We start from the raw sequence: 27,717 nt of genomic DNA on the forward strand, positions 1-27,717 counted from the left end.
TCGTATGCATGGATAATGCATATGTATGTACATACATATGTACATATGTTCATACATATGTACATATGTTCATACATATGTACATATGTTCATACATATATCGTCCGCCCTTCTCTGCAGCCAGAATGGAATGCAACAGCGAGAGCTGCCTGTCTCCCTCTAATCTGGGCGGGGATCCGTAAGAAAATTTGTCTCATTTCTTTTGAATGGTTCCTATTTTCTCAGAATTTCTGGCACTCACAGTAGAGCCCAGCTATGGAAATGCGTTAGATCGCTTCGATACTAGTAAATATATCGTGCATAATAAGGTGGAAGCACGTGATATTGGGCTACGCTATGCAGAAAAAAAAAACGAGGTGTTTAGATATAAACAGCTGTTTATTTATGCCGTTGAAAAGGCTCCTGACAAAACGCTGTGCTGATGTAGTGCCATCTGTGGCCCGGACGATTCCTTAGAACTGGCCGTCGCTACCCCAGGAGGTCTTGACGGTGTCCTCGTTCCAGTCCTCCACTCCGCCAACGGTCTCGGCGGCAACCTCATCGGCCCAGTTGGTGGTCTCCTCGACCGGGTGGTCGACGGCCTCCTCAATCTTGGGTGGCGGCAACAGCTCCTTGGCGGCGGCCTCCTCCTTCTCGGCCTCCTCGGGATCGCGGTAGAAGAACAGATCGACGACTACGGGCCACTCGACGCTGCGAGAGATGGTGCCACGCAGGCGGAGCACTTCGCGGGCCAACAGCCACCACATCAGACCGATAGAGTGGGCCGACTTGTTGTTGCACGGAATGGCAATGTCGATGTAGCGCAGAGGCGAGTCGGTGTTCGTGAAGGCAATCACGGGGATGTTCACGTAGCTGGCCTCCATGATGGGCTGGTGATCGGTGTTGGGGTCGGTCACCACCAGCAGACGCGGCTCGCGGAAAGCGGGCTGGATCTGGTTGGTGAAGGCACCGGGCGTGAAGCGGCCGGCGATCGGAGTGGTGTCGGTGTACTTGGCGAACTTCAGCACCGCGCGCTGGCCGATCGGACGCGACGAGATGACGAAGATCTGCAAAATAAGTGTGTATTAGAATATGGTGTATCTATCAGAGACTGGGGGCAAACACTCCGAGGCGTTGAGGCGTGGCTGGTCAGCAGTGAAGTTGAAATCATTGAATTTCATACCCGAAAGATTAGTAATAAACTCATCACGCTAGCCACGCCGCACTGGTATGCCATGGAATTCTGCACTTGTACTCACGTCCGAGGGGTTATCGATGGCCACGATGGCGCGGGCCGCCAGCTGCAGCTTCTCCCAGGTCTTGCCCAGGTTGAGGATGTTGACGCCATCAGCGCGGCGCTTGTACACGTACTGCTCCATCTGGAAGTTGACGTTCTCGGAACCCAGATGGGTGGTGGCCACCAACATCTTGGTGATGTCGTCCTCCTTGAGGGACAGAATATCTAAGCCTCCCGACATGTTAACGTGGAAAGAGTTACGGACCTGTGAACGAGACAGGCATATGGTTAGTGGACATAACCTCAAAGAAGGGGCTCCACGTGCGACTTTTCGCCGGTGTCGCGCCTGCCGCCAGAGGCGTCTGCACATAGAGGCAGCAGTCACAAGGCAAGAAGTTGGATGCGCCCAGGCGAAACCGATTTCGGAGTAACATCGGAGCACCGCGGCACATCTAGAGACCTGGCGTTCGGAATTTCTTGCCTAGATGCCTAGGGCGCAGTCGTTGAATTTTGAAGGCACCCGGAGTGCGTTCAGGCGTCGCGTGTTGCAGGCGGTACTCATTTCGCATGTATTTCTAAGCATTTCGGAGGAGCTCGGACTACTTACGTCTAGATGCCGCTGGGAGTTTTGACAAAATGGCCGATTTCCGGGTTGAAGTTGGCGACGTTGGCATGCAGAGAATCGGTGTTGCGTTCGCGTTAAACGGTTTTTTTCCGTATCGCGACGCGTTCCGACTTTTTCGGTTTTTTCACTCCGACGCAGAGCGGTCACACTGAGAATCAGTCTATCGAAATTTTCGCGGAAAGTGTATGGATTAAAGTGCGCGGACTTTTCCCGGGCCATCGGTAGAATCGTGGTGAGTTTCGCAGTTCAAACGAGGGACGGCGAATGATTTCATCTATCTGTGGTAAGTTCGGCAATCAGACTTTATACCATTCCCATCCATTCCCAATGACGCAACGCAATACCTTTTGTATACACATTTATTGCAAGTTTGTTTATATTTTAATTACGTGTATGCTCCTCGCCATCTGTAACTACCACAACAATGTACGCATATTCCATTTGCTTAGATTAGTACGTGAAACGCTTCTTCTCTCGATCCGCTTGCGTGGTTAAAAAATTGTGTTGTGTTAGTAACTTGAAATACGATCGGTCGTCGTGCCGTGCCGTTCCGTCCCGTTCCTATCCCTCCTTCGCTCAGTTGCTGGCTGGGGACAGGAGTTGGCGACCGACTTTTGTTTTGTTTTTGGATTGCGATTCGAATTCTGTCCCACTTTATGCGTTATGCGTTATGCACGGGGAGGTGTACATATCATTGCGTTTAAAAATTGATTCGACTTCAATTGATGCTTGTGATTTGGTTTCTGTTCTCCTCAGCTTGCTACATATGTTTAACATCTAACAAAATGCACTCGTTATTCGTGTTGGTGTGGGTGTCTGGACAGTGTGACTGTGTGCACGCTCGTTATTCGCACTCGTAACTTAGTAACATTAATAATATATTAAAAAAAAACATCTTTTTGTATACATAAACCTTTTTTTGAATGCTTTTATCATTTGTCGTGATGTTTAGCTTATTTTCTTTGGGTTTTGTTTTAAATTACTAACTACTTATATAATGTAATGTTAACTTGTTTTACTTGTTTTAATTTGTCCGTAAAGGTTTTGTTTTCACTTCTCTTCTCCGTTCTCCCCATCCTCGACATCCTCTCCATTCTATTAAAACTATTTTGTTGTCTGCAACATCATTTTCCAGTTTTCGATTTGGCTTTGCTTTGGTATCGACTCGCTTTGTTTGGTAGTATTCGTATAATAAATTTGAACAATTTGTCTTAAAAAATATATACATATACGTAATAATTAACATTCGCTATGTCGTCCGCTTGAACCATCCGTATCTTGTGTATAAAATATTTCCACTACAAAAAATCACTCTTTTGCAAATAAAACTCAATAAGTTTCTTTGTTTTGTTTTCTAGTTTTCTGTTAACATTGTTTTTGTTCTTCTTGTTTTTTGTCCGTTTTTGTCACTAGTTAGTTCGTGAGTCCGTTCGTCGAGCGTTCTAGTTGTAGTGCTGTGTTGCAGTGCTGTCGCTCGCACCGCTCTCGTCGTTTTGAACGGCGAGTGGGGCGTGGGCGTGGAACATAACGGTATAACTGTATGACGGCTTAAACGAACAGATATGGCGTTACTTTAACGAAAAGAGTCTCGAAGAAGCACACGCACAGCTAAACGGCCGCGCGTGTTTGGTTGTCTAGTGTATATTAAAGTTTGTTTAAATTTGCATTAGTTAGATCAATTTTTCGTTTACATTTACGTTTTGCGCTTGCTTTTAGTATTGGTGATCCCCGAGGATCGCTAAACACTTAGAAGACACACATAAATAAATACCAACACAATACATCTCCTCCGATTCGTAAGTTAGCTCATTAATTATTTACGTCGCGTTTTTAGTTTAAATTGTTTAACCTTTGTACATATTTAATTCGATTTCAAGTTTACTTTAAATCTGATTTAAGCATGTTTTGCTCGCCACAACAACAATGCACATTTATAAATATTTTTTATCTCTCCTAGTTAGGTGAGTGGGTGTGGGGTGAGGGGCGGTGTTGTTCAGTGAGCAGTGGTAGAGTAGAGAGAGAGGGGAGAGAGTTTGCCATAACTTTCACATGCAGGAGTCACTCCAACGGGCGAATTTCTCATTTGCCTATGCTCCTTGCCAGGATGACGAGGATAATGGAGGATAGTGGTGTGTTGGTGCGGGTGTGCGGGGGCTTTGCTCTCTCTCATTTAGCAAGCGAAATGAAGGTGAAAGTGAAAGAAACAAAGGTAAGCAGCTAAGCGGGAAGGAGAAACTAAAATGAAGCCTTGTTTAGTCGTGTTTAGTCGTGTGGGAATCTCCTAGCGAGATGAAAATTTCGTGTTTGGCCTTGCTTTTGATTCTTCTTGTGTATTTGGTTTTTTGTTTTGTTTTTGCTGGCGGCGCATAAGCAATTTTTATATCAAAAACAGAAAAATATAAGATACATACATATACATTTGTATGTATATTCATATGTAAATATTTCTTGTTTGTTCTTTAAATGTATATGTATATGTACGTGTATATGCAATAACATTTATATCGTCGTAATCATAGGTAAATACATATAAATCTGTTAATGTGTACATTTAATAATGGGCGTGACAACCGGCGCCTCTTCTCGTCCTCGTCATCGTGTTTGCCTTCGACATACGCTTACTTGAATATGATTCGTAAATATTGACTATCCAAAAAAAGACAACAAATGAAACAACAATCACAAACAATCAAACGGATTACATACAAACATGGCCAACTCTGGGTTGGACCTACTCCTATTCCTCTACTGCTTCTTGTTAACGCTTAACAGTTCAATCGCCAAAAATGCAACGGTTGATCTCCCCAACATCTCTTTAAAACTTTTTTTTATGAAATACTCGTGCGGCGGCTGCTTGTTTTTTGCTTGTTACTCCCCGTGTTCCACTTAGTTTAACGCTTGGTTTTACTGTTTTACATTTAGTTTAACTTTATACAATCTCTGGGCTTTTCTGGGCTGCATATCTGGCCTTAGTTCTTTATTCTGGATTGTGGATTCTGGATTCTGGATTCTGGATTCTCTATCCTCGACTATCTACTACTGACTATCGAGTTGTGTGCGGTTTTCGTGAGGCGCTTTGGGTTCAATTTCTCTTTCGCTATCTCGTCCCTAACTTTCGAAAGCTTTTAGTTCACATATTGTTTGAAACGTTGATTTTGATTAGACGTACTCGCTGTAGGATGGCACTCCGGCTCGATTGCGAATGTTTGTCTAGTGTGAGTAAGAGTCCCTCCTCCGTGGGCAGCTCCAAATGCTCCAAGTGCTCCAAACGCTTCAAAGCACTGTCTCCATCTCGGCGATTTCCGTCTTGTACGACCTGCGATCCCATTATGGTTTGGGTTTTGGTTTTCAGGTTTTACGTTTTCGAAGCGACAGAGAGAGAGAGAGAGAAAGGGGTGAGCCCCGAGTGTTAGTTGAAGGATTCGGGACTGGGCACGCATCGCGTAGATATATGCTACTGCTACGGAACACCAAGCATGCTTAACGGATTAACTGGTGCAGGACATGCGTTGCGGGCTACGCTAATTAGCATGCCATCCAATGAAAAATGTGACAAATTGTAATCGGGTCTCTTGGGGATGGGACGATGGGTAGCTGGGTAGTTGGGTAGTTGGGTGTGGGATGGGCGGATGCTGGAATACTGGCAGCAGCTCCGATTGCCAGCAAATGCGGATATGTGTGTCAAGGCAGAGGACGTGTTCGGCGTGTGAGTAAGTGTGTTGCCGTGTTGCCGTGGAGAATCAAAAACATTAGCACTACTGCTGGGCGGGGACGGGAGGGGAACAAGGTGGATGCGGATGCGATGGCGCAAGACCTGGGCATCATCAATCAATCAGGGCCCAACGGGGCGAGCACTCAAGGATTCGCATGTAAATAAATTAGTGCCAAAAAGTAAATGCGAAAAGCGAATCATCGAAAGGGGGCGAGCAATGGGAAGTGAGGCCGGAGTGGCCGTCACACGATCGGACAGGTGTTCCATTCCGATAAGGGGTTTTCGATTCCCCTTTTCCCTTCCTTCCATCGCTCCTGTCCGTTGACTATCATCAATTTATCAGCCCGCATGCCACGCCCCCATTTCTTGGACCAAACTTTCTGGCTCGGCTTTAAAGTATTATCCTCATTTACCCGGACTCCCAGTTCTTCGGCGGAATGCAAAAAGCGTGTACATATGTTCGAGTGTTTTGGCAAACAATTTAGGACACTCCCGTAGCCCAAACCTAATTTGGAGATCTTGAGAACTTTCGTTGTCTCTGTTTTGGTGCGGCGGAAAACTGGTTAACATGAAAGCCAAAAGTCAGCACGTGGAACGTGTTCTGCGAAAAAAGCATTCACTGCCATTCATAAGGATGAGCAGCCCCCCTGTGGCTGTGCACCTTCGCCACCTGCACGATGCAGGATGCACGGAGGAGAAGGAGCGGGGAAGATCCACTCCGAGGTCCACAACGAAACATTGGCGGGAAGCAAAAGCCGACATAAATAACCATTCGTGGCGTTGGATAAATCTTGGCACGCCATAATGCACACAACAGAACCTGAGCAGGATGGAGGACGAAGGACTAGGACACCGTACAGCAGGCACGCAACCGCATAGAACAACGCTCCACCTGTTCGACCCCGCCCACCGCCCCATGCCAATTCGGCGAAACAGGTCTCGGACTGTTTACCTGTCAGTAATTAATGCAAATGTCTCCTGGCATCCGAGCTGGTACGGTGGACGAGATTTGGGATACAGGACACACAAAAAAAAAAAAAAAACCCTTGACGTGGGCTTACAAGAATAGGTGGTATCAGAGCTTTCTGGCCCGAAATATAAAACGTTATACTTAATGCAACAAAGAACAGATATAATCGCTGAACTTTGCACACAACCACTGTGTGACACCACAAACCACACTGCCAAACAAAGGAATCGAGCAGGAGTCCAGAGCAGCTCAACCGGCAAGTGTTCGAATCAGAGACCACCCTGGAAAACAAGGTGCACATACATAGTAAAGTACCTGGAAACTCAGACTTTTTTCCCTAAAATATGCTGTATTCGAGGAAAAAGTGGGGTAATGAGTTTCTAGTGAAACGCAAAAACATCCAGACCCATTAAAGTTGGCTGATCAGAATTGAGTACACCTTAGTCTTTTGCCCCAGAGCACCATCGTCCTGCACAGATTTATAATCCGCAGTCCGCAGGGCCCTTTGAATGGCATCCACCCCACAGTAAAGCACCACAAAGTCGTCCTAAGCAGTGAGCACCTGGCTCGGAGCTGGGTTGGCAGGTGGTGGAGCAGCACAGATAAAGGTGTTGGCCGGCCCCACACAAAACTGGACTGGTGTTGCCGGGCAGTGGGACGGATGCAGAGTGATTGACTGACTGCCTGACCATTGGAACTTGCGGTGGAGGAACAGGAGGAGGAGTGCGGAGCTTGGCGATGCCAATGGAGATGGAAACGATAATGGGGATGCTGGCTGCCAGCTTCTCACTGCTGGATGCTGGGAACCCTGATCCGTTAATTGCTGCCCCTGTTGGCAAGGGGTTGCAGCTGGACGGGCAACTGTGGACGGTCGTAAAACGTTCCCACATCCGATTATCTACCCGGCGCCCGACCCATTGTGGACGATATGCAAATGGACAGACCCATACAATCTCGCAAACTCACAGTCACTTGACACAAAGGCACGGCTCCATTGCCACTGCCCTCCTGTGCTGGCATGAATGACAACAGGAACTGCCGGAAATTGTGCTATAACTAAAGACTATAACCAAGGACTCTTTCCCCGCCCGTGTTTGTGGGCATGGGGAGTGGGCAGTGGGCAGTGGGTAGTGGGGATTGTTGACTTGGGGGGCTGGTGTGTGGTATGGGCTCCAGACCGAGTCTGTATGCTGAATCAGGAACCGAGATAAAGTAATTTAATAAAGTCATTTCCATATATTTATATTAGAGCAGAAACCAGAGAAATGCCCCAAGGGGCGACTTGGATCGCTGTAGCAGCTGCTCGGCATCATTAGCGAGGCCAGTAACGAGTCTCGTTCCGCTCCGCTCCGCTCCGGAAAAAGAACCGTGCTGGAATGTTATCCTAAGCAATTGCTTAATTTAATTACTGCCACGGGAGGAAGGAATTAGGAGTGAGGAATCGTTGTGCAGGGGATCGTGCAGGAAAAGGCATGCACAAAGAAAACTTACCACCTGTATAGATCTTGGGCGCTGGCGGCGAGACTCAGGTTGCCCAGCAGTGGCGGCCGCTCCTTGAGATGATGGTGGTTCAGCAGGTCCGAGGAGGAGGCCAGCCTGCAGAGAGACGTGTGTATGGACACATTGTTAGTCTAGCTCACTATGATGATGGTGTGTTGGTCGTGAACGGTGTTCTGCGGATGCGGAGCATTGTTGAACACTTACACTTACCTCAACTGCGGCGCCTTGATGCCATGCTTGTCCATGACCTTCTCCAGCTGGCGGACGCGGAGGCGAGACATGTCCAGCTCGTGCTTGACCTTCCATAGGTGTGTGTCGCAGATAGGGTCGTTGCAGCGGTGCTTCTTCAGGATCTCGGTGGCCTCGAAGACGGCACCCCGAAAGGTCAGTGACTTGCCCATGGACAGCGAGATGAGGGCGCAGCAGTGGCCGCCGTCCTTCTTGGCCAGCCGCTTGCGGATGTACTTAAAATAGACGTGCTCGAGCAGCAGGAGGAGCGCCGCCAGCAGGATGCCGGCCATCAGGAGCAGGAAGGCTGACAAGAACTGCTCCAGTGCCAGCGGATCCGAGGATTTGTGCTCCTGCTTGCCCGGACGGCACGTGCCCGTCATCCAGTAGCGTCGCAGCCGCTCCAGGTCCCCGTTCGCTCGGAACTCGAGCAGCCGCTTGTTGAACATCTGCACATACTTTGAGTTGCGGCTGAATGCCAGCCCGTACCCTAAAGCGAATGGAATATATTTATTTCAACATGACTTTGCCGCTCATACGCTCATATCTTCTATCAGTGTATTCCACGGAAACGAAAACTACTTCGGCCAACGTTGAACGTTATATTACAAATGTTTTTAATGAGCCAAGTGAGTGTTGGCAGCAACAGTGAAAAGTTTCCCACCCATACTTGACGCGCTTTAACTTTTAGCCAAGTCGTTTTCACAGTTTTACAGTTTACGAGCTGATGGAAACTGTGTGCGGCTGGCAACTAATTTAATAATAACTTCAAATGACAATCTAATGCCCGTCAGAGAGCAAAGAAGTTTAAAATCACATGCTGCAAAGGAGATAAAGATGGAAGGAAGTGCTTACCCGTCATGGCATACCAGCTGCCCACGGTCATGAGCCGGCAGTCCTCGTCCTGGGCAACCAGATAGTCCAGCACTGTGCCATCGTAGATGAAGGAGTCTAAGTTGCCGTTGAGCACGGCGGCCACTCCATCCGCTACGCTCGTCTTGTTGTACCTGCGAGAGATGGAAGATCAGTGTGGAACCAAGCCCACTCTACGCCCTGGGAGCAACTCACTGCCGCATGTAGTTGTGCATGACGTTGAAGTACTTGTGGATGGTCGAGTCTGTGTGGCTGTACGGGATGGTGCCGAACTTGAAGGAGGGCTTGTGGGAGAAGGGATGCACCAGACGGCTGTCGTTGAGACCGCTAAACTCGTGGAACTCCTCCCTAAAATGTGGACAGTGATAGTAAGTCAGATATTGAGTCCGAGCCCGAAGACTCCGGCTTACCTCGTTATCATGAAGGCGGCCAGGTTGGCAGTGTATATGGCCAAAAATACCACAGCGAAGAGGGCCCACACATTGGTCATGAAGCGCGAAGTGAAACCTCGCGGCGAGTCCACATGGACGGCGGCCTGGAAGAGCACGGCCCAAACCAGCCAGTAGGTGCGAAACAGGGAGAAGCGGTACGGAGTCACGTTGGTGTTCTGTAGGTAGAGCTTCATGTCGTAGCCGCTGGGCGAGAGCCACTCGAAGAGGAAGATCATGAAGGTGGCCGCCTGGATGGCCACTATACCCACCTGGGCGCAGAGAAAGGAAAAGAAGGGGAAGCAAGGAGCAAGGACACTTACCAGTGAGAAGGCTGGACAGAGCTCGGCTTCAGAGGGTGCTACTTACCAGCATCCAAGAGGCCGTGTCGAAGGGCTCCAGAAAAGCCGTGGGCGAGATGATGCCAGTGCGCTTCGCCACCACGATGGCGATGCCGGTCTCCATAAAGGGCTCAGAGAAATCGACGACCGCCTCGCGTTCCGTGTTGATCATCAGCGAGGTGAGGACCATGTCTGTCTTGCGGTTGACCAGGTCGGCGATCAGGCCGTTCCACTTGCCATTCTCGAGGGTACCCCATTTACCATCTTCGACCCGCACCAGCTCGTAGGTGAAGCCCAGCTCCTCGGCAAACTTCTCCAGCAGGTCTATGCAGAAGCCGCTACAGCACTGGTAGAAGGACTCGTTGCGGTGTGCCTGGCCCACGTCGATGTCGGCGGCCATCTCGTGGTCGGCCGCCACCCGGCAGAGCACACCACGGTCCATCAGGCACTTGCCACTCACCGGGTCCGCAGGCGACAGATTGATATAGGGTGCCTCTTCGAGGAATGTGATCTTCAAATGGAACTTTTCCGGCACGCCCTGGGGCGGGGCGTGCGAGTTGCCGGGCCACGCAATGTCGCGGATGTCCAGCTTCTGTGTCTCCCAGGACTTCCACACTCCAATCTGCCCCAATTGGAGTCGTGGTTCAGATCAGCAAAAGTACAAAGCGGTGCGAGATCGATTGATCGGTGCGGGATCAGATTGGGTCGTGGATCGTGGATCGTGGTTCAGAGTGGATCAGAGTGGATCAGAATGGAGCGGGAAGAGTGAGCGTGGGAAGAGTGGCAAAGTGAGAAAGGACTGAGAAAAAGCATGCAAGCAACGCCCACTTACCTCTTCCCACACAAGGTTCTTGTTGTTGGCGCTGGGCCGGAGGTTCATAATCTTGAGCTCCGCCGAGCGCAGGTCCCCGTCCGCCGTGAACTCGATGTTCGGCTTGTTGAGGTCGCCCTCGATTGACACGTTGCGCAAGTACTTGAAGAAGCTGGGAAAGAGACCGTACGCTTAATATAAGGCCCGGTGCTCATTTTGACTACAAGATTCTTCACTATCTCAATGAGGATGCTCTTCTGTTTCGTCCTTCACTTCACCTAAATCTAAACCCTATGACGGATCGTTTCGGATGCAAGCATGCAGAGCACACAGCATTTGGATCTCCACTTACATTTCTCCGTTGTCCCAGCGACCGCGTCCCTCGTCCTCGCAAGACAAAGACTGGGTGGTGAGGCGGCGGTCACGGTTAGCCGGATCCGTTAGGTAGGCCTCCACGCCGTAGCTGTAGATCTTTATTGCGTTGGATATCTCGTTCATGAGAGCCGCACTGGAGGTGTCGAAGTGCACGCCAAGCATGCCGACTGGGAACTGGGAGTGGGCGTCCTTCTTTTCTATGACCGACTGGCTGACTACCCAGACGTAGTTTTCTCCGGTGAGCTTCATCTCCTCAGCGGCGCGCAGGATGGTGATGGCCTCGGTCTGCGTGGCATAAAGCAGCATCACCCGGGCCTCACTGTTAACAAGCTCCATGAGGTCGCTTGTGCGGGTGACCACGATCGAGTTTAGGATAGTGAACTTGAAGTGCTCCTGCATCTCAGCCACACGCTCCCGCACAGCCTGCACAAAGTCATCGTGGCCGGCTATCTGCGACGTGACCACCGAGAACTGGTGCCACTTGTAGCGCTCCAGGATGCTCAGCATTGCGGCGCTTTGGTGCTCGATGCTTGGAGCCAGCTGCAGCTGGAGCGTCGATTGCGAGGCCCGTCGTTCCAGACCCGAGTTGTCGGCGTTCCACGAGATAACCGGGATGCCCAGGTAGCCGGCCAGCTGCAAGAAGTACTGCGCCGAGGCCGTGCTGTGCCCGAACTGTTCGTTGTTCATCATGTACAGGATTGCGGAGACGTTCACGCGGAGGAACTCCTTGCAGAGTGTGCTTAGAATTGCTGGCGGACAAAGAGATAGATAAGAGATAAAGAGATCATGGGCGCCTCGTAGTAGTTTGGTTTTAAATTCAGAAAGAACTGGATTCCCAACGAAACACATTTGCCTGCGGCTCCCTCAGTGCAATTCGTCCGTGCTCATTTGCTTACCTGACCGACCAAACCAACCAAAAACCGTTTCAGCCCCAGCTGTTGATCCCGATTCCAATTCCAACCCCAGTCCCTATCCCCCATTCCAATCAAAATCTCAATCTCAGCTCGTGCGTGTCTTGTGTACAGATGTGTGGCAATTAATTGCAGATTAGCCACCTTCCGAACTTGTTTTACGATTGGGTGGCGCTACCCGGTAGAGTGGGAGCCTTTTATTGGTTGTGGCCAACGCAAGTATACGGTGTGTGGGTGCCTACGGCGGTCGGGGCACATTGCGCGGTCTCTGTTCAGCCTACTAACCAAGTGACCTTTTTTTTTTTTTTGAGGAATTGCGAGGCGGTTCTTCATAGTCACATGGTAATTAATCCATATGCAATCTCAAAGAACTTTAAGGATAGCGGTGCGTGTGGGGGACTGGGTGCCGTGATTTGGCAACCGATGCCATTGTTCACCAATGACTATAGACAATTTCGGAAGTTTTGCCTGCCTGGAAATCAATGACAAGACATTGTCAAGTCCTAGGGAACTTGCGATACCCTCTGTTCGCCCCTCGCCGCCGTAGGACTGTCAGTCTTCTGTCAATGCTTTGGCAAAATGTGAAATCTCATCAAAAAGTTTAATTAACTTTTTCATCACTTTACTTCTGCTATCTGCATTCCATCGCTACTAGAGGGCTACGATGTCGGATCTCAGGGGGGGAGGGGGAGGAGGTGTTGGTGGTGGTAGCTGGGGTCTGCTAATTTTTCATCCTACCCGCAGACGTCTTGCAGTATCCCTGCATTCAATTACCATTTCCATGTCGGGACTCGCCCGGATGGATTGAAAGCCGCAGATATGTATAGATGCAAAGATACGCAGATGGATGGCAGGATGGATAGGCACCGCCATAGGCATCGGCAACCGCACTCGGGATGATGGATCGATGGGCGATGGGCAATGGGCGATGGGCGATGGGCGTTGGCCCCAAGCTTGATTGGAATGCCCAGGGGGAGAAATCCGGGTGGTTTTCTTCACACTGACGACCTTTGTTCGCATTTAACCGAGAATAGAAATTCACTTAACGGAATTAGGCCTGGCCCGGTCAGGTCACAGCACGCCCTCCCGCTCCCAAAAATTTAATTTTGTTTTAATGGAGCATTTTTGATTCCTCCGGCACGTCCATTACGAATTTAATTGCGTGCATTAGGCACCCTGTAATTGCATTACCAAGTGTCGAGTGACCAGACCGTGTTCCGTCGCCTCCGCACGGAGCTCTCAGTGGAACTGTTAGAACTGGATCTGGCTGCGATGTCCAATGAGTGGATGGTGGTGGAGTTCTGGGAGTCTTAAATCCTACTCACGTTAGAGGTAATCCAGACCCTAAAGTGCGTAATGCGGTGAGGTAATGCGGAGCGCGTCAAGGTGAGCGGCAGTTCAACCATGTTTGCCGCCCCAAAGGACTCAGGAAGCTTACAATTTCGGTGCCACAAAGGAGCGGGCGAAACTGGCTTTTTGTAATGTGCAAATTGAATTTTGACACAGCCCCAATTTGAGTGCCGAAGGAGTGAGGAGCTGATTGTTGTACCAGAGCAGGAGTCAGCTGACAGCTGTCGGCTGTGAGTTGGCTCCGGCTTTGAGTCCTTTCGCATTCGTCCTTGCTCGACTTGTCCGCTCTGACAGCAGCCGCAGGGGCGCCCTGGCAGAGGGGAAATGGGGATGCGTCTGTCAACTTATTATAACATCCATTAATTTCATTTAAGCATCATTCAATTGCCTTCGTTTTTATCGCAAGTTATCACAAGTTGCCAACAATGCAAGTAACAGAGTGGAGGGAAGGTGTCATGTGTGTGCGCGTCGCCCAACCACTTCACATCCGCATTGCCATCCGCACTGGCATCCGCACTCGCATTCGCATCCTCCTGCCGCTTTTGAGCAACTTTTTACATTCCGCTCGACGCAGGCAAGTGGAAAAAGCGCCGACAGGCGCTCCACCCAAGCAGAACATAAATCTAGTTGCCCTCGAAAGTGTATCTCTCAGCACACAGAAAACTTCGCATTCGCATTCGCTTCCGCATCCGCATCGACATCCGCGTAGCAGGATGACATAAAGCACAGTTAGGAGTAGCAGCTGTCCCATGTCCCAGCACTTTGACTCGCGCTCGATAATCCAGAATTGGGAAACTCAATACGGGTAGTTGGGAGGGAAGAGCTATAGTAGCTAGTGGCTGGTAGCGGGTAACTGAATGTGAAACCCGCATCAAAGCGGTGGAAACTTTCGCCTGCTGGGTTAGCTGGCAGGGGGGGGGGGTGCACATTGTGCACACAATTAAATATTTGCAGTGATAATTCCAGACGATTAAGCATCGTCACTCATTGCTGTAGCATCGATTACAGATGTATCTTCAGGTGCTGCTGCTTCTAGATGGCGATTCGGGAACTTGCTCTTTCTTTAAAGGAAAGCGCAGCTACAAGCTTTAATCTTAGAAATTGAAAATAAATTAAATGAAGTCCTAAATCGCTACTAAATAGTTCCTTTCCACTGAATTGTCGAGGAAATATCTGTGTGCTTGGTCTGCACCCAGAAACTAGTCGGTTGAATTAGTTATTCAACTGCGAATCCTGCCACGCAAAGTTGTGACCTCAGCACCACACCAGACATCCTAGGCACTCACAGCTTCCCACCCATCCGGCCACCCGTTTCTTACGAGCACACGCACGGATCCGACAGGGCGTGGCATGCCAATAAAAAGAAATGCCATGCATGGCAGTGTAACGACAACTAGACGAGCGGCGACAGCAGGAAGGACTGTGCGACTGAAGGAAAGCAAAGCGACCCGAACTAAACTCGAGGCTTGGGCTGGGCTGGGCGCTGGGAACAGTCTCATATTTTATAACTTGACGTCACGGGCCCCAACGCCACCGGTTTCCACTTCGACCCGCTCGCACTCCACCAGCTTACCACTCCACCTCGCAGATACGAAGAGCCAAAACTGACGACAATGACAGGAACAAGAGAGCAAGGACAGCAAGGACGGCAAGGACATTAGTATGAAAGCGCCGACGAAAGCGCCCAAACATCTTATCGAATATCAAAGTGTTGCCAGATGATTTTTCGCTTTTCATGCTCTTGTCGGATGAGTTTTGCACGTGAAGTATTCAACCCATACACGCTGTAAAAGGGACGGGTCCGGACTAGGTTGCCCATGCCCATACTGTAGCGTAGAGGACTCGCGAAAATGTGGGGCGTGCACCTTTTACTACGTCAGCTTAGCTGATTCGTATCTTAGAGCTGCTCCGTGATATGCTTTCGAAAATTTTGAAAGGGCGTACAAAACCGGCCAAGTCCGGGTGTATTCGACCGCATTGGATATGAAATAAGTCACGTTGTATGATCAGGGCCAAGAACTTACGTAATACATAGTCTAGTGATATTGTGTGAGATGATCTTATGAATCCCTTTTGTCGACAAGGCGCGTGCAATAATTAAACTTTCTTAAGAGGGTAGGCTTCTTTCCTTCCTATTCGATTAAAGAGAAGTGAAGGCTTAAGACAATAGGAGCTGTGAGTTGGCAGCCGGAGAAGCCCCAAGGACGCGGGCGTCACAGCCACGCCAAATTACTCCGCAGCTGCTGACACGGCGACCAGCTGAGAAGGGTCGGTGGGGGTGGTGGAGAAGGTGAAACTTTGGTGCAAAGTGAAGCGTCAAAGTAGTTCTTCCGCCCCTTTCACTCGCCCTACAGTGCGCCACGCCCCCATTTTATGACATCTAAGGTTTCAGAGGCCCGGCAACTTGAGAGCCTTGCGAACGGCCTTCACCCACCAGCTCCAGCTCCAGCTCCAGTTCCAGCTCCAGCTTCCCAGAGAGCGTGTTTGCACCCAGACTAGAACACCGAGCAGCCTGGCCCACAACCGCAACCACTTGGCCATTCGGGCCATTAGGCGTGGTTGCGCCTCAGTTCAGATGGGAGCCGTTTTGCTGGCTCTGTGTTTGAGCTTTGCGCTATGGACTTGGCCTTCCCTGCCTTCCCCGGTGTGCTCCTGGGCCATCATTAGCAGCTGAGCGTGTATAATCAGGCAATTCAGTGTCCATTTTGTGTCTGGTCTGCTCGGCGGGGACCGCTGACCACTGACCATCCCTTGTCCGACACCTCTTGTCGGCTCCGTGACCACAGGCATGTGTGCGATGTCAACAGACTTAAGCGAAGTTCATAGCTTGTAACCCGAAACCGAATCGGCGCACATGCTCCTTCGCCAATGGCGCCACCCAAGGGCCCGAGGCCTAGTCCATTTTCATTCCCAAGAGAAATGGTCCAAGTTCAAAAGTCTCCCAACGAGAGCAGCAGATAGCGTACATACACACATTCTGCGTCCGGCTGAAGGCACAAGAAGCCAAGCAGGAGGAAAAAGGTCCGGGGCGTGGCAGGATTAGGCCCGAGGGCCATTCTTGACCTGCTAGTGACTCCAAGGATGCGCCTTCTTCTTACGACGGCGCCAATTAGTGGAACAGCGTCGGACTGCGGCTGGATTTGGGTTCCGTTTGGCTGGCTGGCTGTGTGCGCACTGGCAAAAAAGAAGGCATAGTGCCGAAAAGTGTCCAGATATCCTTCGAATTTAAAGGACTAAAGCAGTTTAGAGCTAATTGTATACAGCTTGGATCTAGAAATCGTGGCAATAAATGCCGTAAGCCGTCACTTTCTAAAACAGATGATAGACCATAAAAGGTAATGGGAGCTGTTCAACTTATCAGCCACCAGTGTGGATTTCTTTGGGTTGCTCTGGGTCCATTTATTGATGGCTTTTTCCCCCAGTGTGTCTGCGGTGGGGACTCGATGTCTGGTGCTACCCTCTACCCCAGCTCTTGTCCACTGCCCAGGCCATTGTCCTGCTTGACTTGGCTTGGCCTGCCCTGGTCTGGCCTCTGCCCATCCCATTTCGCCCATCTTGGCCGCGGGCTTTGGGTCCGTTTCTTTTCCGTTCTCATTCCCCACTCGCCTGCTCTGCTTACCATCCTGGCTGCCATCCATCCATTTGTTTGAGACTTGTTTCGGGAGCAGGACACAGTACTACAGTGCTGGTGGATGGCCCCTGGCTCATATGCAGGCATGTACCGCCAGGGAGCTTCAGCTGCGGCCGAGTACTTGCACGTTGTCAACCAATTCGGTAACACAGCCAGTATTGTTCGCTATTCCAGCTACAGCGGTGGGAGCCGCCACCTGGCAGGTACAGGGAGAGGCCAGACCAGGACAGGACAGGGCAGGAGCAGAAGCAGGAGAAGGATCCGGCCACAACAGGTTATTAATGCGGTGGGCATTTCTCGTGTACATTCTGCTCCTGCAGGGAATGCATGGGTGGGAAGAGGTGGCATGCAAACATGATGTAAACAAGGTTAACGGCGCCGACAGGGTCGCTGGACCTGGTCATTCATTGCCGATTGCAGTGGCCAGCAGCGTAGTAATCGCGGGTTCAATGGCTAATAATAAAGGACCAAGTGGTGATGGAAGTTGACAGCCTCCTCCACGCGGTAGAAAAGCAAAGGGAGCGACAAGAAAAATGACTTAGGACTGGCTGCTGGGGATCAGGGCTGTCGGACCGGATACTGGCTCACAATGGAGTGATATATGATACGTGGGTCCCGGGCTCCAGTTCCGCTCGGTTCTATTTAAATGAAAATGTCATTTAGCAAAGTGGAGACAACTGGACGGGATCATTCATTCAATCAACCGCTTATTGACGGCATCGCCCATACGCCATGTGGGCCAGCATGAGAGAGAGTGTAGTGCCTCCCCACTCAGCCTTCAATTGCAGTTAGGGTATCGCTGTCGGTACGGATGACACCCAGGATGCGTGTGCCTGGCTGTAGGCTGGCGTAATTCGCAATTGTTCAAGGTCAACCGGCGACTGACATCGAGATGGGACAACAGGTCAAAGGTTGCGGGCAGTGCGAAACGTACGTGGGTCACTCGGTTGCACAAAGCGCTCAATTATCCCATCAATTTGGCTTCGCTGGCTACTGGGTGCTACTATTGTTATGCAATTAATGCAAATCAGCCGGATGAGCAGATACTAATGGACGTGTCAAAGAATGGGCGGGAATCGAGTGGAAGTGGCAGTGGGCAGTGGGCAGTGGCAGGTGCAGAGAAATAGGAGGATGACAAATTAAACGTACATATGTACGTAAAGTACTTGTGTGTGTGCAGTGGGTGGCAAACCGAAAAAGGGTTAACCTGTCTGCCTGAAAAAGTGGCTCTGTTGTTGATGGTCCTGTTGAAGTGATGATAACGATTATTGGCTCTGACCACTCGATTCACCAGGTTTCCCATTGCTCTGCCAGCTCATTTGGGAGCATGCTTCAAAAAAATTCCCCGTGGAATGGATTATATTGTGCCGCCTTCACTTCTACTATCCCCACAGACTCGTTCTTGGCTACAGCCTTCATCTGAGGTAATTGCCCTGTTTTCCATCGCCGCAAATGAGCCAAACTCGATAATAAGGCCATCAAAGTTTATGGCTGCCACGAGAAAGGGGCAAGCTAAAACAGCTCGGGCTCAGCCGCCCCAAACCTGACCTGGTAATCGTTTGTTGTGTCTAGGGGTTAAAGTAAATACGATTTTGTATGAAATTGCTTTGACACAAAATCATCTACTACGCTGTCGGGCAGACTGAAAGGCACGGAATGAAAGGCACTTGTCGAAAGGGAACTTTTCGCCCGACCTGCACAGTTCATCCAACTTAATGCTCATGGCAGGGAATGTGAATGGGTTGGATGACAACTTCAACTGGACGACCGCTGACTCGAATTCAATTTCCATACGATTATTATAGAACTTGCTGGCACAAGTCCTGCCAAACTATGTCCAGCAATCAATGGTAGCAGTGCGAATGGGGAGCGGGAATGCAATCAGGCATCAGGACAGGAGGAAAGGCAAAGAAAGACAGACTCTTCTACCTAAGGCGGATGCAAAAGAGGGTGGTAATGCGGGAGGTGGGGGTATCAAGGCAGCATCACGCGTTTATTGTTCGACATTCGAGAGAAATAACAATCGTCTCAGCAACTGAACATGCCCGGTTCGGTTCCTGTCAATGTGAGTGAGCGAGTCAGCGAGTGTGCGTGGGTGCGAAAGCTATAGAAATCCATTATAAATTCCCCATAGACCTGGGGAGGGGCAATCAACAGACAGACTTTGTTTCCCATGTGTTGTAATTTGCGTACACACAGATACTCGTATTCTCAAGGTCCTGGCCATGATAAACATTTAAACATCATTGGAAATTCATTTGGGTTTTGTTTGCGCTCGCATTTTCCCTTTACCCCATCTCGCTCTGCTGTTTACTTTATCAATTTGGCCAACACTGGAAATTCGACATAAAATTTCGATATGCCATCAAGTCCGCCCTTGTCTAACCCCTCACCACATCCATATGCACATGGCTGACCCAGGCGCAATCACTCTTGGCCATGCCCACTGCCCACTTTCAACATGGTCCTAGTTCTGGTCCTGGTCCGTGGCAGTTGCATGCGGCACAGAGAATGCAATTTGTAGACATGGACACTTCGAGCGCAGCCTTTTGATATGCAATTTTGAGCTTGCAAAACGGAATCTGGGATTCGGGATTATGCAATCAAAAAAGGAAGCAGGGCGAAAAAGAGTGGGCATAAATTGTTGGAATCACATAGGGCACTGGGCAAGCCTGTTGCAGGAATAAGTGACCGACCTAGCAGCCCTGCTCTGCTTAAATGTGCCACATGCACAATGGCACCTGAAAAACGAGTTGTCACTCAACCAGAGCAGAAAAACGTAACTCACCGCGAATATGCTTCTGGCTGTCCTGGCAACCCTGACAGGGGCTTGCCCGCAGATTTCAATGCTAATGATGCGTTTCTAACTTGCAGTTATGTACTTGGTCATTCTGTTACATATCCATTGGCAACACTACACGCTCGCTTTCAAGCCAAGTCGTTGACAACCATGCCGCAAAGCGTCGACAACTCTGCACGCGTTTAATTACAGCCTGGATTGGCCTGGTCATTTATTTATGTAGGCCGCGTTCACTCGGCCATTAAGTATATTTCTTCGTTTTCTCATTTTCGTTTTCATGATCATTTTAATTTTTATTCACGTTTCCGCTTTATTGCGTCGTCGTGAGTGGCAAAGGGGGTTAAGCGCTTAAGAAGCTCTAAATGAACGGTCATTAAAAATGCGCACGCAATCAAGAGCCCACCAGGTGTCGGCGCCCACGACCTGTAAGCTGTGAGCTGTGAGCTGTGAGCTGTGAGCTGTGAGCTGTGACCCGTGACCTGTGACCTGCTCCCCCGTGGTCACAATAAGCGTCAGTAAGCTAATTTTGCGCTCGAGTAACAAGAAGTACCTACATAATTGGAGAAAAGGTGCTTTGTGTAGGAAACTCACCCGTCGGGCTGGGCGTCAGCGACATCATGTCGAAGTGGATGTTCTTCTGCTCGAAGGAGTAGTCCTTGAGGAAGGTCAGCTTGGCGCCGCGCGTCTTCGTTAATCCTGTGACCGCGTTGTTGATGCTGCGCAGGTACTCGCGCTTTCCGAAGTTTGTGTGCGGCGCGATCAGGCCGATGTTGAGCTGCTCCTTGTTGGCCGCCGCGCCCTTGCTCAGGCTGCCGCCTCCGTTGGTTAGTCGGAGGCCCTGGCAGGATCTGGTGTCCAGGATCAACAGGGTCAAGACTGTGAGGAGGAGCAGCGAGATGGGCCCGCTTGGAGGGGTGAGGATTCGCTTTCGTCTACTTGTTGTGCTATTGTGCTGGCAGCTGGCAGTGTTCAAAGTGGCGATTGGCGTATGCTTTCGCATTGTGGTAGGCATGGGCGTGGGCGTGGGCGTCGGTCCGTCCGTGCCGCGTTTCAGTTTGACGCGACTGGGCATCATGGCTCGTGGACTATTAGATCCTGAAGTTCGCTGGGATCCGGTGCTCAGTGCTCCGGTGGTCTCTAGTGCATCTGGCCGGGATGCAAGTGTCTGGGATGTGCTATTGTTTGGATTGTGGATGGATTCCGTTTTCCTGAACAGGCTGGGTCCGCTCTCTGGCCGCTTTTCCCTCTGTTCGCTTCCCCAGGCAGTTGATGGGCTTGTATTGACTGCTGCGCATTGCTAAAGTCAAACGGGCAACAGAAGTTGTGTACAGTACATGTAACCACCCACCCACGTCAACAAATACATATGCACACTCTCACACTTGCACACATGCACACATGCGCACACCTAGGCAGCAACATCTGCAGCAGCAATGGCAACACTCGTCGTTGACGGTTTCCGCCATTTCCGTTTCCGCTACTAATTTGTTATGGCCGGAAAAGGCACCGTGGAGTCGTTTTCGCGCATCGCAAAACTTGGCACCCCTCTGCAGGGAATGTCGTGCGCAACCTTTTCGGATCCACTGTGCCGAACGTGCCGCCTGCTGGTCGCCGGCGAGGCATTCCACCTCTATCCTCATCGCCCTGGACTGAATAATAAGAGGGAGCAGTATAACTGCCTTTGGAATGATGAGAACTCGGGGGATTTTATCAACTGGACTGCTCAGGTATTGTAATAGGTGTCTTGCATTAAATTCTGGGTACAATGGAACGAAGCATTGCCAGCAGCAGTGAAATGACTTCCGAACAACTGTGGCAGCGCAGAAATGTATGCTACACAGATGTCAGATATTGTTTCCCAGCTCCCAGGGTACTCAGCCCTTCGATGCCCCGGCTTCCCGCCCACACAGTTTTTCACTCGGATTCAATTTGAGCGCAGCTTGCCATTCTACATAAATTAAATGCGACATTGGTCCGCATAATCGCTGCTCTGGCACACACTCTCGCCTCCGCCAGTGCCTCTGCCTCCAGGTTCCCGTTTCCTGATTCAGGCAACACCCAACACCCAACCCCAATCGCTTTCCCCTTCACCCCCGCAGGGAATGCGGCATTTGCTCGCGAAATTTTCACTTTGAATTTCGAATGCTGCCAGTAGCGATAGTAAAAACAGGCCAGGGCAGGGCAAAACAAGGCGGAGCAAGGCAAGGCAGCGGAAACAGGAATCGGGAAACGGGAATACGGAATCGGAAGGCGGAAAGTGGCAGCGGGAGAGTTGGAATGCGAGAACGCGGATACAGATATCTACGGAGTCCTCTGCCATCTGCCCAGCCCTCTCCTTTTGATTTCCCGCACAGTCTAGCCATTATGATAGTCATCACCATTAATATCTCCACATATTGCGGCTGCTGGTAGTTGCGCTGTATCTCATTCTGGCTTTCCGGCCCGAATTTGCTCTTCGTTTGTAGCTATTGGTACACTCGGAAAAACCTTTTTTCTTGTGCATTTTAGTTGAATATTCGATTACACGTCTACGAGTAGACACCTATTTATGCTCTTTTCATTTACTTGCTCACTTATTGGATCACCCCGTTCCTTTCTGTGTGCGCCACAGCCAAGGCTTTGGGCTTGGCTTTGGGCGTCGCCTGCTGCGGCTTCGTGTTATCATCGAATTCCACCCCCTGCGCCGAGAAGAGGCGAGGTGGGCGCGGCGGGCGGCAGGGGTCGTGGGTCCTGCGTCAGCAAGTTGCTCGACTTCATTTCGTGTTGCGGCGGTCTTCGCCTTTCGCATCTCCTGGCTGCGCGGCAAACAGAAGCTGTTTGGGCTTATAATTTGTCGGTTGTCGGTTGGCCCTCCGCTTTGCGTAGCCCCTGGTTTGCTGGTTTGGCTTAAACTGTGTTTTGACACTTAGCTGCCTGGCTGTCAATAAGCGGGGGTGGAACCACTTTCTCCCACTGCCCCACTTCCCCGGCTCGTTTGCAGGAAAGAGTGATTACTTTGTTGGGCCAAGCAGGCAGGCAGGCAGGCAGGCAGGCACAAAAGCACAAAGGAAGCAGGACCCAATGCTCCATGCAATGGCCGCCAAAGGCGGCGAAGGTCATGGGCTCCTCGGCGGCTGTCTCCGCATGATTTCTACCCCCTCCCCCCTCTCTCGTCAGGCTCATCCCTACACATCTGTGTGCGTGTGTTTGGAGATGCCGTAAATGTCTATGTGTGCCTACATGTGTTTCGTACTTTTCGTACATGATGGCGGCAATAAATTGTATCTTATGAGAAAAGAAACCAAAATAACAGACATCCCGGGTAACGTGGCTCATAGTCCTCACAAAGAACTCCCCCCTCTCCTGGCCGTTTCATGCATGGGCATGGGCGATGCTTGAAGCTCGGGGGCTACATCATTCATCGGACGTGTAATGAATTCACGGCGTATTAAACTTTTGATTGAAAATGCTGGTTGCTCGGGCTCTGCTCTCAGCTAGCATCTTCTCCTGATTCTCCCCGTTGTTGCTGCCACTCCGACAATGGCATTATCATCATCCCTCTGTGTGTGCGTAAGTTTATGACTTTTACCGGACATCTCTGTGCTAGGCTCGAGTTGTGTTTGCTATACTTGGCTGCTTTGAAGACAGGTTCTGTTACAAATACACACACACACACACGCATGCAGTGCACAGAGAGAAATACTTGTGTTACGTAAAGGTTGAGGAAGCAGTCCCTCTTGGACAGCAACCCTATTAACTGTACCCCAGTTTTTCTCGGTGTACATGTTCATTTGCCATAGCTGAACCCTTTTTAGAGTTATTTACTTTTTAGCATCGCCTGCCGCTTTCTTCTTCTTTCTCTACCCGTTTTGTCATCCTCTTTCACTGACCACGCCCACAAATGGAATACACGTATTTATTTATTTGTGTGTTCCGTTCCCCCTACCACCGTACCACATTCTTCGACGACGTCCTTGGCCCCTGCGTCTTGCGCTCCCTTTCTTCAGCCGTGCTTTATCGTTCCCGACCAACGGATCCTTGTTAGGTCAGATCCAAATGGTGTCGCTTTAGGCCAGAATAGATGACCGGGTGGATAGGCGGTGGTGGGAGTGGGAGTGTGAGTGTGAGGAAAACGTCTTATTTGACAGGACGGAGACCGCTGTCAGCCTCCAATCCCCTCTAGACAAACATGGCCGGTTGCTTATTAGTTTGGGCCAAACGTTGCCTGTCAACGCTTTTTCTTTGTTCCAACGACACTGGCCCTATTTTATTTTTCGCACTCCCAAAAAAGGGCAGGATTCCCTGGTGCTGGTCGGGCGTGAAAAATGACTACGTGTTATCTGTGTGACACTGATGGTGTCCCTTCCCCCCGTCCGGCGAGATCTGGCTGGCACCTAATTCATTGGACCCCACCCAAGTTTCGGCTTGTTGTGCCGCCAAACAACAAGCAAACAAAAGTTCGCTGCCCAAAGTTGGCCGAATGCAAATCCCGCTGCAACAACGCGTCGGCCAAACAACTATGGAAGCAGCAACAAAAAGAACAGGAACAGGAACAGGATAAACTAACACGATGTCAGTTTGTCCCGCCTCGCGTTTGTGCCATGTTGTGCTGTGCTGTGTTGTGTTGCGTTGTTTTGTGTTGTGTTGGTCCAGAAGCTTCGGCTTCCGACTGAGATGCACTTGCCGCAATGGTTATTGTGGCACATTACAGGCATCCTTGGCCGACGACCTTGGGTCGATGGGGGAGATGGGAGTTCCCCAAATAGATTCTATACCGACTAGCCAGTGAAAGATCTGTAGATTCTGCACACAGGTGAAACCCAAAAACCGATTGCTAGGTACGAACTGGTGGTAAATGTTTTGAATCATACTAGGAGATGGTATCAGAGTGGGATTCATTGGATCAATGGAACTATCAGCACTTGAGATACCATCGACTTTTCCGGAACTCTCCTGCTCCTGCCTTATCTTAACAGCAATCGTTAGAAAATGCTTTTCAAACCAAAGCTATTTAGAGGAGTTTATTGGAGCCCATCGATTTTGCTAAATATTCGACGCACTACCTCATTCCGGTTTGTTTACTTTCCAGGATGCAGCTGGCGAGCGGGCCAAAATGGGTCAATGGAGGGGGATAAGAAGTGGAACATAGAAAGTGGGCGAGGCCCAAGTCTCAGCGCGCCAAAAGCCGCCCAAGGCTGCTCCGCTTGGCCTTCCGCCTCGAATTAGCGAAAATTTCATAATAATAAAAATCTCAAACTTGCCCGCGCGATTGGGTGGCGGATGGGATGGAATGGGATGGGGCGGTGGTTGTTGGGTGATGCGTGGTGGTGCACAGTGGTTTCGAGTGGGTGGGTCGGCTGTCGAGGGGTCTGTCATTGCAGGCTCTTAATTAAAATGTGTTGCAGGGGGCTGGTGGGCGGCGGGGTGGGGCTTTTGTTTTGCTTTCGCGCTGTTTTCCTTCTGCACTTTTGATGCACTTGGCCATTGTTGTTGCGCCTGCCTGCGGTTCTTGTTGCTGCTGTTGCTGTTGTTCTTGCTCTTATTATTATTCTTGTTGTTTTTTGTTGTTGTTGTTGTTGTTGTGATTGGCACACTCACTCACACACTCGAACAAAAACAAAATAAAGAGTGACAGTGGGGCTGCCACTGCATTTCTCCATTGCACTTTCCCGTGATTATTTTTATTAAGCCCGATGTTTTTCGCAGCTGTTGTTGTTGTTGTTGCTACTTAGCGGAAAGTTTTGCAAGCATGCAGGGGTAGCTGGGGCAGCTGGGGGAGGGTGGCTAGCTGGAAAGGGTGGGGCCTGAAACTGAAACATGAAGCAAGTCCACACCCAAAAATTCAAAGACACGCACCACGACAGCGATGACGACGACGACGCAGCCTCACTCACACAGACGTAAAGCAGGCACACGAACACATACACACACACACATGGACATACACGCCCAAAAAAAAAAGCGACGAAAAAGTTCATCTATTTTGTTGTTGCTCATGTATTTTTTCGCCATCATTCCGCTGTGCTTTCTCTATTTTTCTTCCCTACCCCCTCCCACTACGGCTTCACCACCGCCAGTCCAACCCCATCCACACGTTTTTTTGTCCTTTTGCCATTGCTGCTGCTGCTGTTGTTGTTGTTGTTGTTGTTGTCCCGTTGATGTTGCTGCGCTGCTTTCTTTGTTATAAAACATAACACATTCGGATTGTCACATGGGCGGGGTGGGTACGCAGGTCCTGGGCTTACGTTTACGTTCGCATCCTGGGCGCAGTGCTCACTTGGTCAGTTGGCGGTCCAGTGTGTGTCTAGTGCTAGGCGTTAGTCCGAAGTCACAAGTCGGAGGTCCACAGTCTCAGGTCTCAAGTCCGGTTCCGAAGTTCGAATCCGCTTCTGCGGGCCAAGCCAAGCTCAGCTCAGTCTGGGAAACGGAAACAGAAACTGAGGCTGAAACTGAAGCCAAACCTGGCTCTCTGGCTCTGGACGCCTGGCAGATCCTGCAGATGCGGATGCGGATGCGGGTGCGAGCGAGCAGAACCGAACTGGACTCTGAACGGCACGGAGCGAGCAAAACGAACGGAACGGAGCGCGCTCTGCGGACTGAATTCGATGAGCCACCGAATGGCACTGTCAGGCAGCCATGGAGCCGCCTCTGTCGCGAGCAAGAGGAAGCACTCTTCCGCAGCTTCCACAGCTCCCGCTGCTTCAGCGAGCGGATGGCAGCCCCATCGCGAAGGACACGAAGTGGGCTCGTATTTCCGACGGAGCACAGAACAAGGGAAGGGTGGGGGTGGGGTGTGTCGCATCCGCAGGGGCCACCGAGCACTGTCAATGTCACAGAGAGAGAGGCATTGACTTGTTTTCGATTTCGATTTCGTTTTCGTTTCAGTTCGGCTTGTAACACGCCCTCCTGCAGCGTATACGTAATATCCTGCTCTCGCGCCCGAAGCTCTCTCACTTTCTCACTCTCCTCTCCTTTGGATGCTAATAGCGTGCCAAGCCCATTGGCGTGGTTGCCACCCAGCAAAGTTTAAGTCATCAATCTGACAACCCTCAATCACGACTTTTTCGAATCTTCACAGAACGTGGAAATAAGCTACCGTGTATCGAAATGGTAAACCTGTCACAGGCCTACTTCAGATTGTTTAGCGTACTTGAGTATTATATGTTCCCAGCAGAGTGACTGTTTTCAATATTCCCTCATCGCGAAACCCGAGTTGGGAATTGCAGGGCGACATTCGTATGGCATCTGGCAACGCCCGACGTTCTGCCCTCGGGATTTTGCGTCTGCGCTGCTTTTTGGGGAGCAGATTATGGAAGCTGGGCGTGCAGGACGCATCGGGGTGGAGCAGAACTACTGGGTCTTGCCTCGACCTCATCTGTTGGACCATTAGACTGCTCCGCCGTTTGACTGCTCCACCGTTCGACTGCTCGAGAGGTGGACAAAAACCACGTGTTGATTTGTTTTGATTGTGCGCACTCTGTGCGATTCCGCTCCTGCTATTGCGACTCCTGATTCAGACTCTGGTGCTGTGGCTAAGGCTCAGGCTGCCTTAGCTTTCTCTGGCTTTCGCTTCTTACGCACGGTGTAGCCATTTGCCAATTGAATGCTGGGCGGCATGCTCCCTGCGCAGCCAGGCGGCAGCAAAGAAGCGCCAGGACTTGGAGCCTAGTCCTAGTACATCGCCCTTGCGTCGACTAGCCATCGTGGTGTTCAAGGGCTAATAATTGCGAGTGTATACGTATTTTATTTGACTTAAAAACAAACCCTTGACCGGACTTCAAATGTGTTAATTCCATTTCTGAGAACATAGCCAAATAGACTGCAACGAATGGCGGAATTTGCATCCTGCCATGAACGAGGACTAGTAACCACTGTGACCACGAAGCTCATCGCGTGCGGTGTGCTTCAAGCGCTGGCAGCCTTTTTTCGGCTTTCGGACTCGCCTGGGCTTGGTTTCGGCCTCTCGG

At 50.4% G+C, this 27,717-nt stretch overlaps 3 protein-coding genes and 2 non-coding genes across 14 annotated transcripts in view; 1 reads left to right on the forward strand and 4 right to left on the reverse strand.

Moving 5' to 3' along the window:
* Positions 1-362: 362 nt before the first annotated feature.
* sta (stubarista) lies at positions 363-1,979 on the reverse strand. 4 transcript variants are annotated; one of them, NM_166889.2, is made up of 3 exons: positions 1,824-1,979; positions 1,239-1,481; positions 363-1,046 (listed from the first exon to the last, which is right to left on the reverse strand). In NM_166889.2, exons 2-3 carry the CDS (start codon positions 1,455-1,457, stop codon positions 453-455), a joined length of 813 nt encoding a protein of 270 aa, NP_726744.1. In that variant the 5' UTR covers positions 1,458-1,481; positions 1,824-1,979; the 3' UTR covers positions 363-452. The 4 variants fall into 4 exon arrangements, with proteins under 4 accessions (NP_726744.1, NP_001284785.1, NP_476750.1 ...); NM_001297856.1 differs by having other exon boundaries at positions 1,698-1,858; NM_057402.5 differs by having other exon boundaries at positions 1,677-1,858.
* Positions 1,058-1,156, reverse strand: snoRNA:M. The gene has a single exon (NR_002093.1). It is a non-coding gene; the product is annotated as a snoRNA:M (small nucleolar RNA).
* On the reverse strand, positions 1,125-1,195 carry snoRNA:Me28S-G980. The gene has a single exon (NR_003725.1). It is a non-coding gene; the product is annotated as a snoRNA:Me28S-G980 (small nucleolar RNA).
* A 65-nt stretch (positions 1,980-2,044) lies between the features above and the next one.
* Positions 2,045-27,717, forward strand: part of inc (insomniac) — a 34,137-nt gene continuing 8,464 nt past the window's right edge. Inside the window, exon 1 of the mRNA NM_001297857.1 lies at positions 2,045-2,124. The gene's annotated coding sequence lies outside the window, so the exon portion shown is untranslated. The remainder of the gene's footprint in view (positions 2,125-27,717) is intronic.
* On the reverse strand, positions 2,191-26,375 carry Nmdar2 (NMDA receptor 2). 7 transcript variants are annotated; one of them, NM_001297859.1, is made up of 11 exons: positions 25,996-26,375; positions 20,363-21,068; positions 11,057-11,828; positions 10,726-10,876; positions 9,922-10,515; positions 9,535-9,824; positions 9,320-9,472; positions 9,107-9,258; positions 8,234-8,741; positions 8,018-8,119; positions 2,191-5,157 (listed from the first exon to the last, which is right to left on the reverse strand). In NM_001297859.1, exons 2-11 carry the CDS (start codon positions 20,844-20,846, stop codon positions 5,115-5,117), a joined length of 3,249 nt encoding a protein of 1,082 aa, NP_001284788.1. In that variant the 5' UTR covers positions 20,847-21,068; positions 25,996-26,375; the 3' UTR covers positions 2,191-5,114. The 7 variants fall into 7 exon arrangements, with proteins under 7 accessions (NP_001284788.1, NP_001014714.1, NP_001014715.1 ...); NM_001014714.2 differs by having other exon boundaries at positions 4,792-5,157; positions 8,015-8,119; positions 25,996-26,374; NM_001014715.2 differs by lacking the exon at positions 20,363-21,068 and having other exon boundaries at positions 4,792-5,157; positions 8,015-8,119; positions 25,996-26,374.

Source organism: Drosophila melanogaster, chromosome X (assembly GCF_000001215.4).
Source record: "Drosophila melanogaster chromosome X".
Classification (NCBI taxonomy): domain Eukaryota; kingdom Metazoa; phylum Arthropoda; class Insecta; order Diptera; family Drosophilidae; genus Drosophila; species Drosophila melanogaster.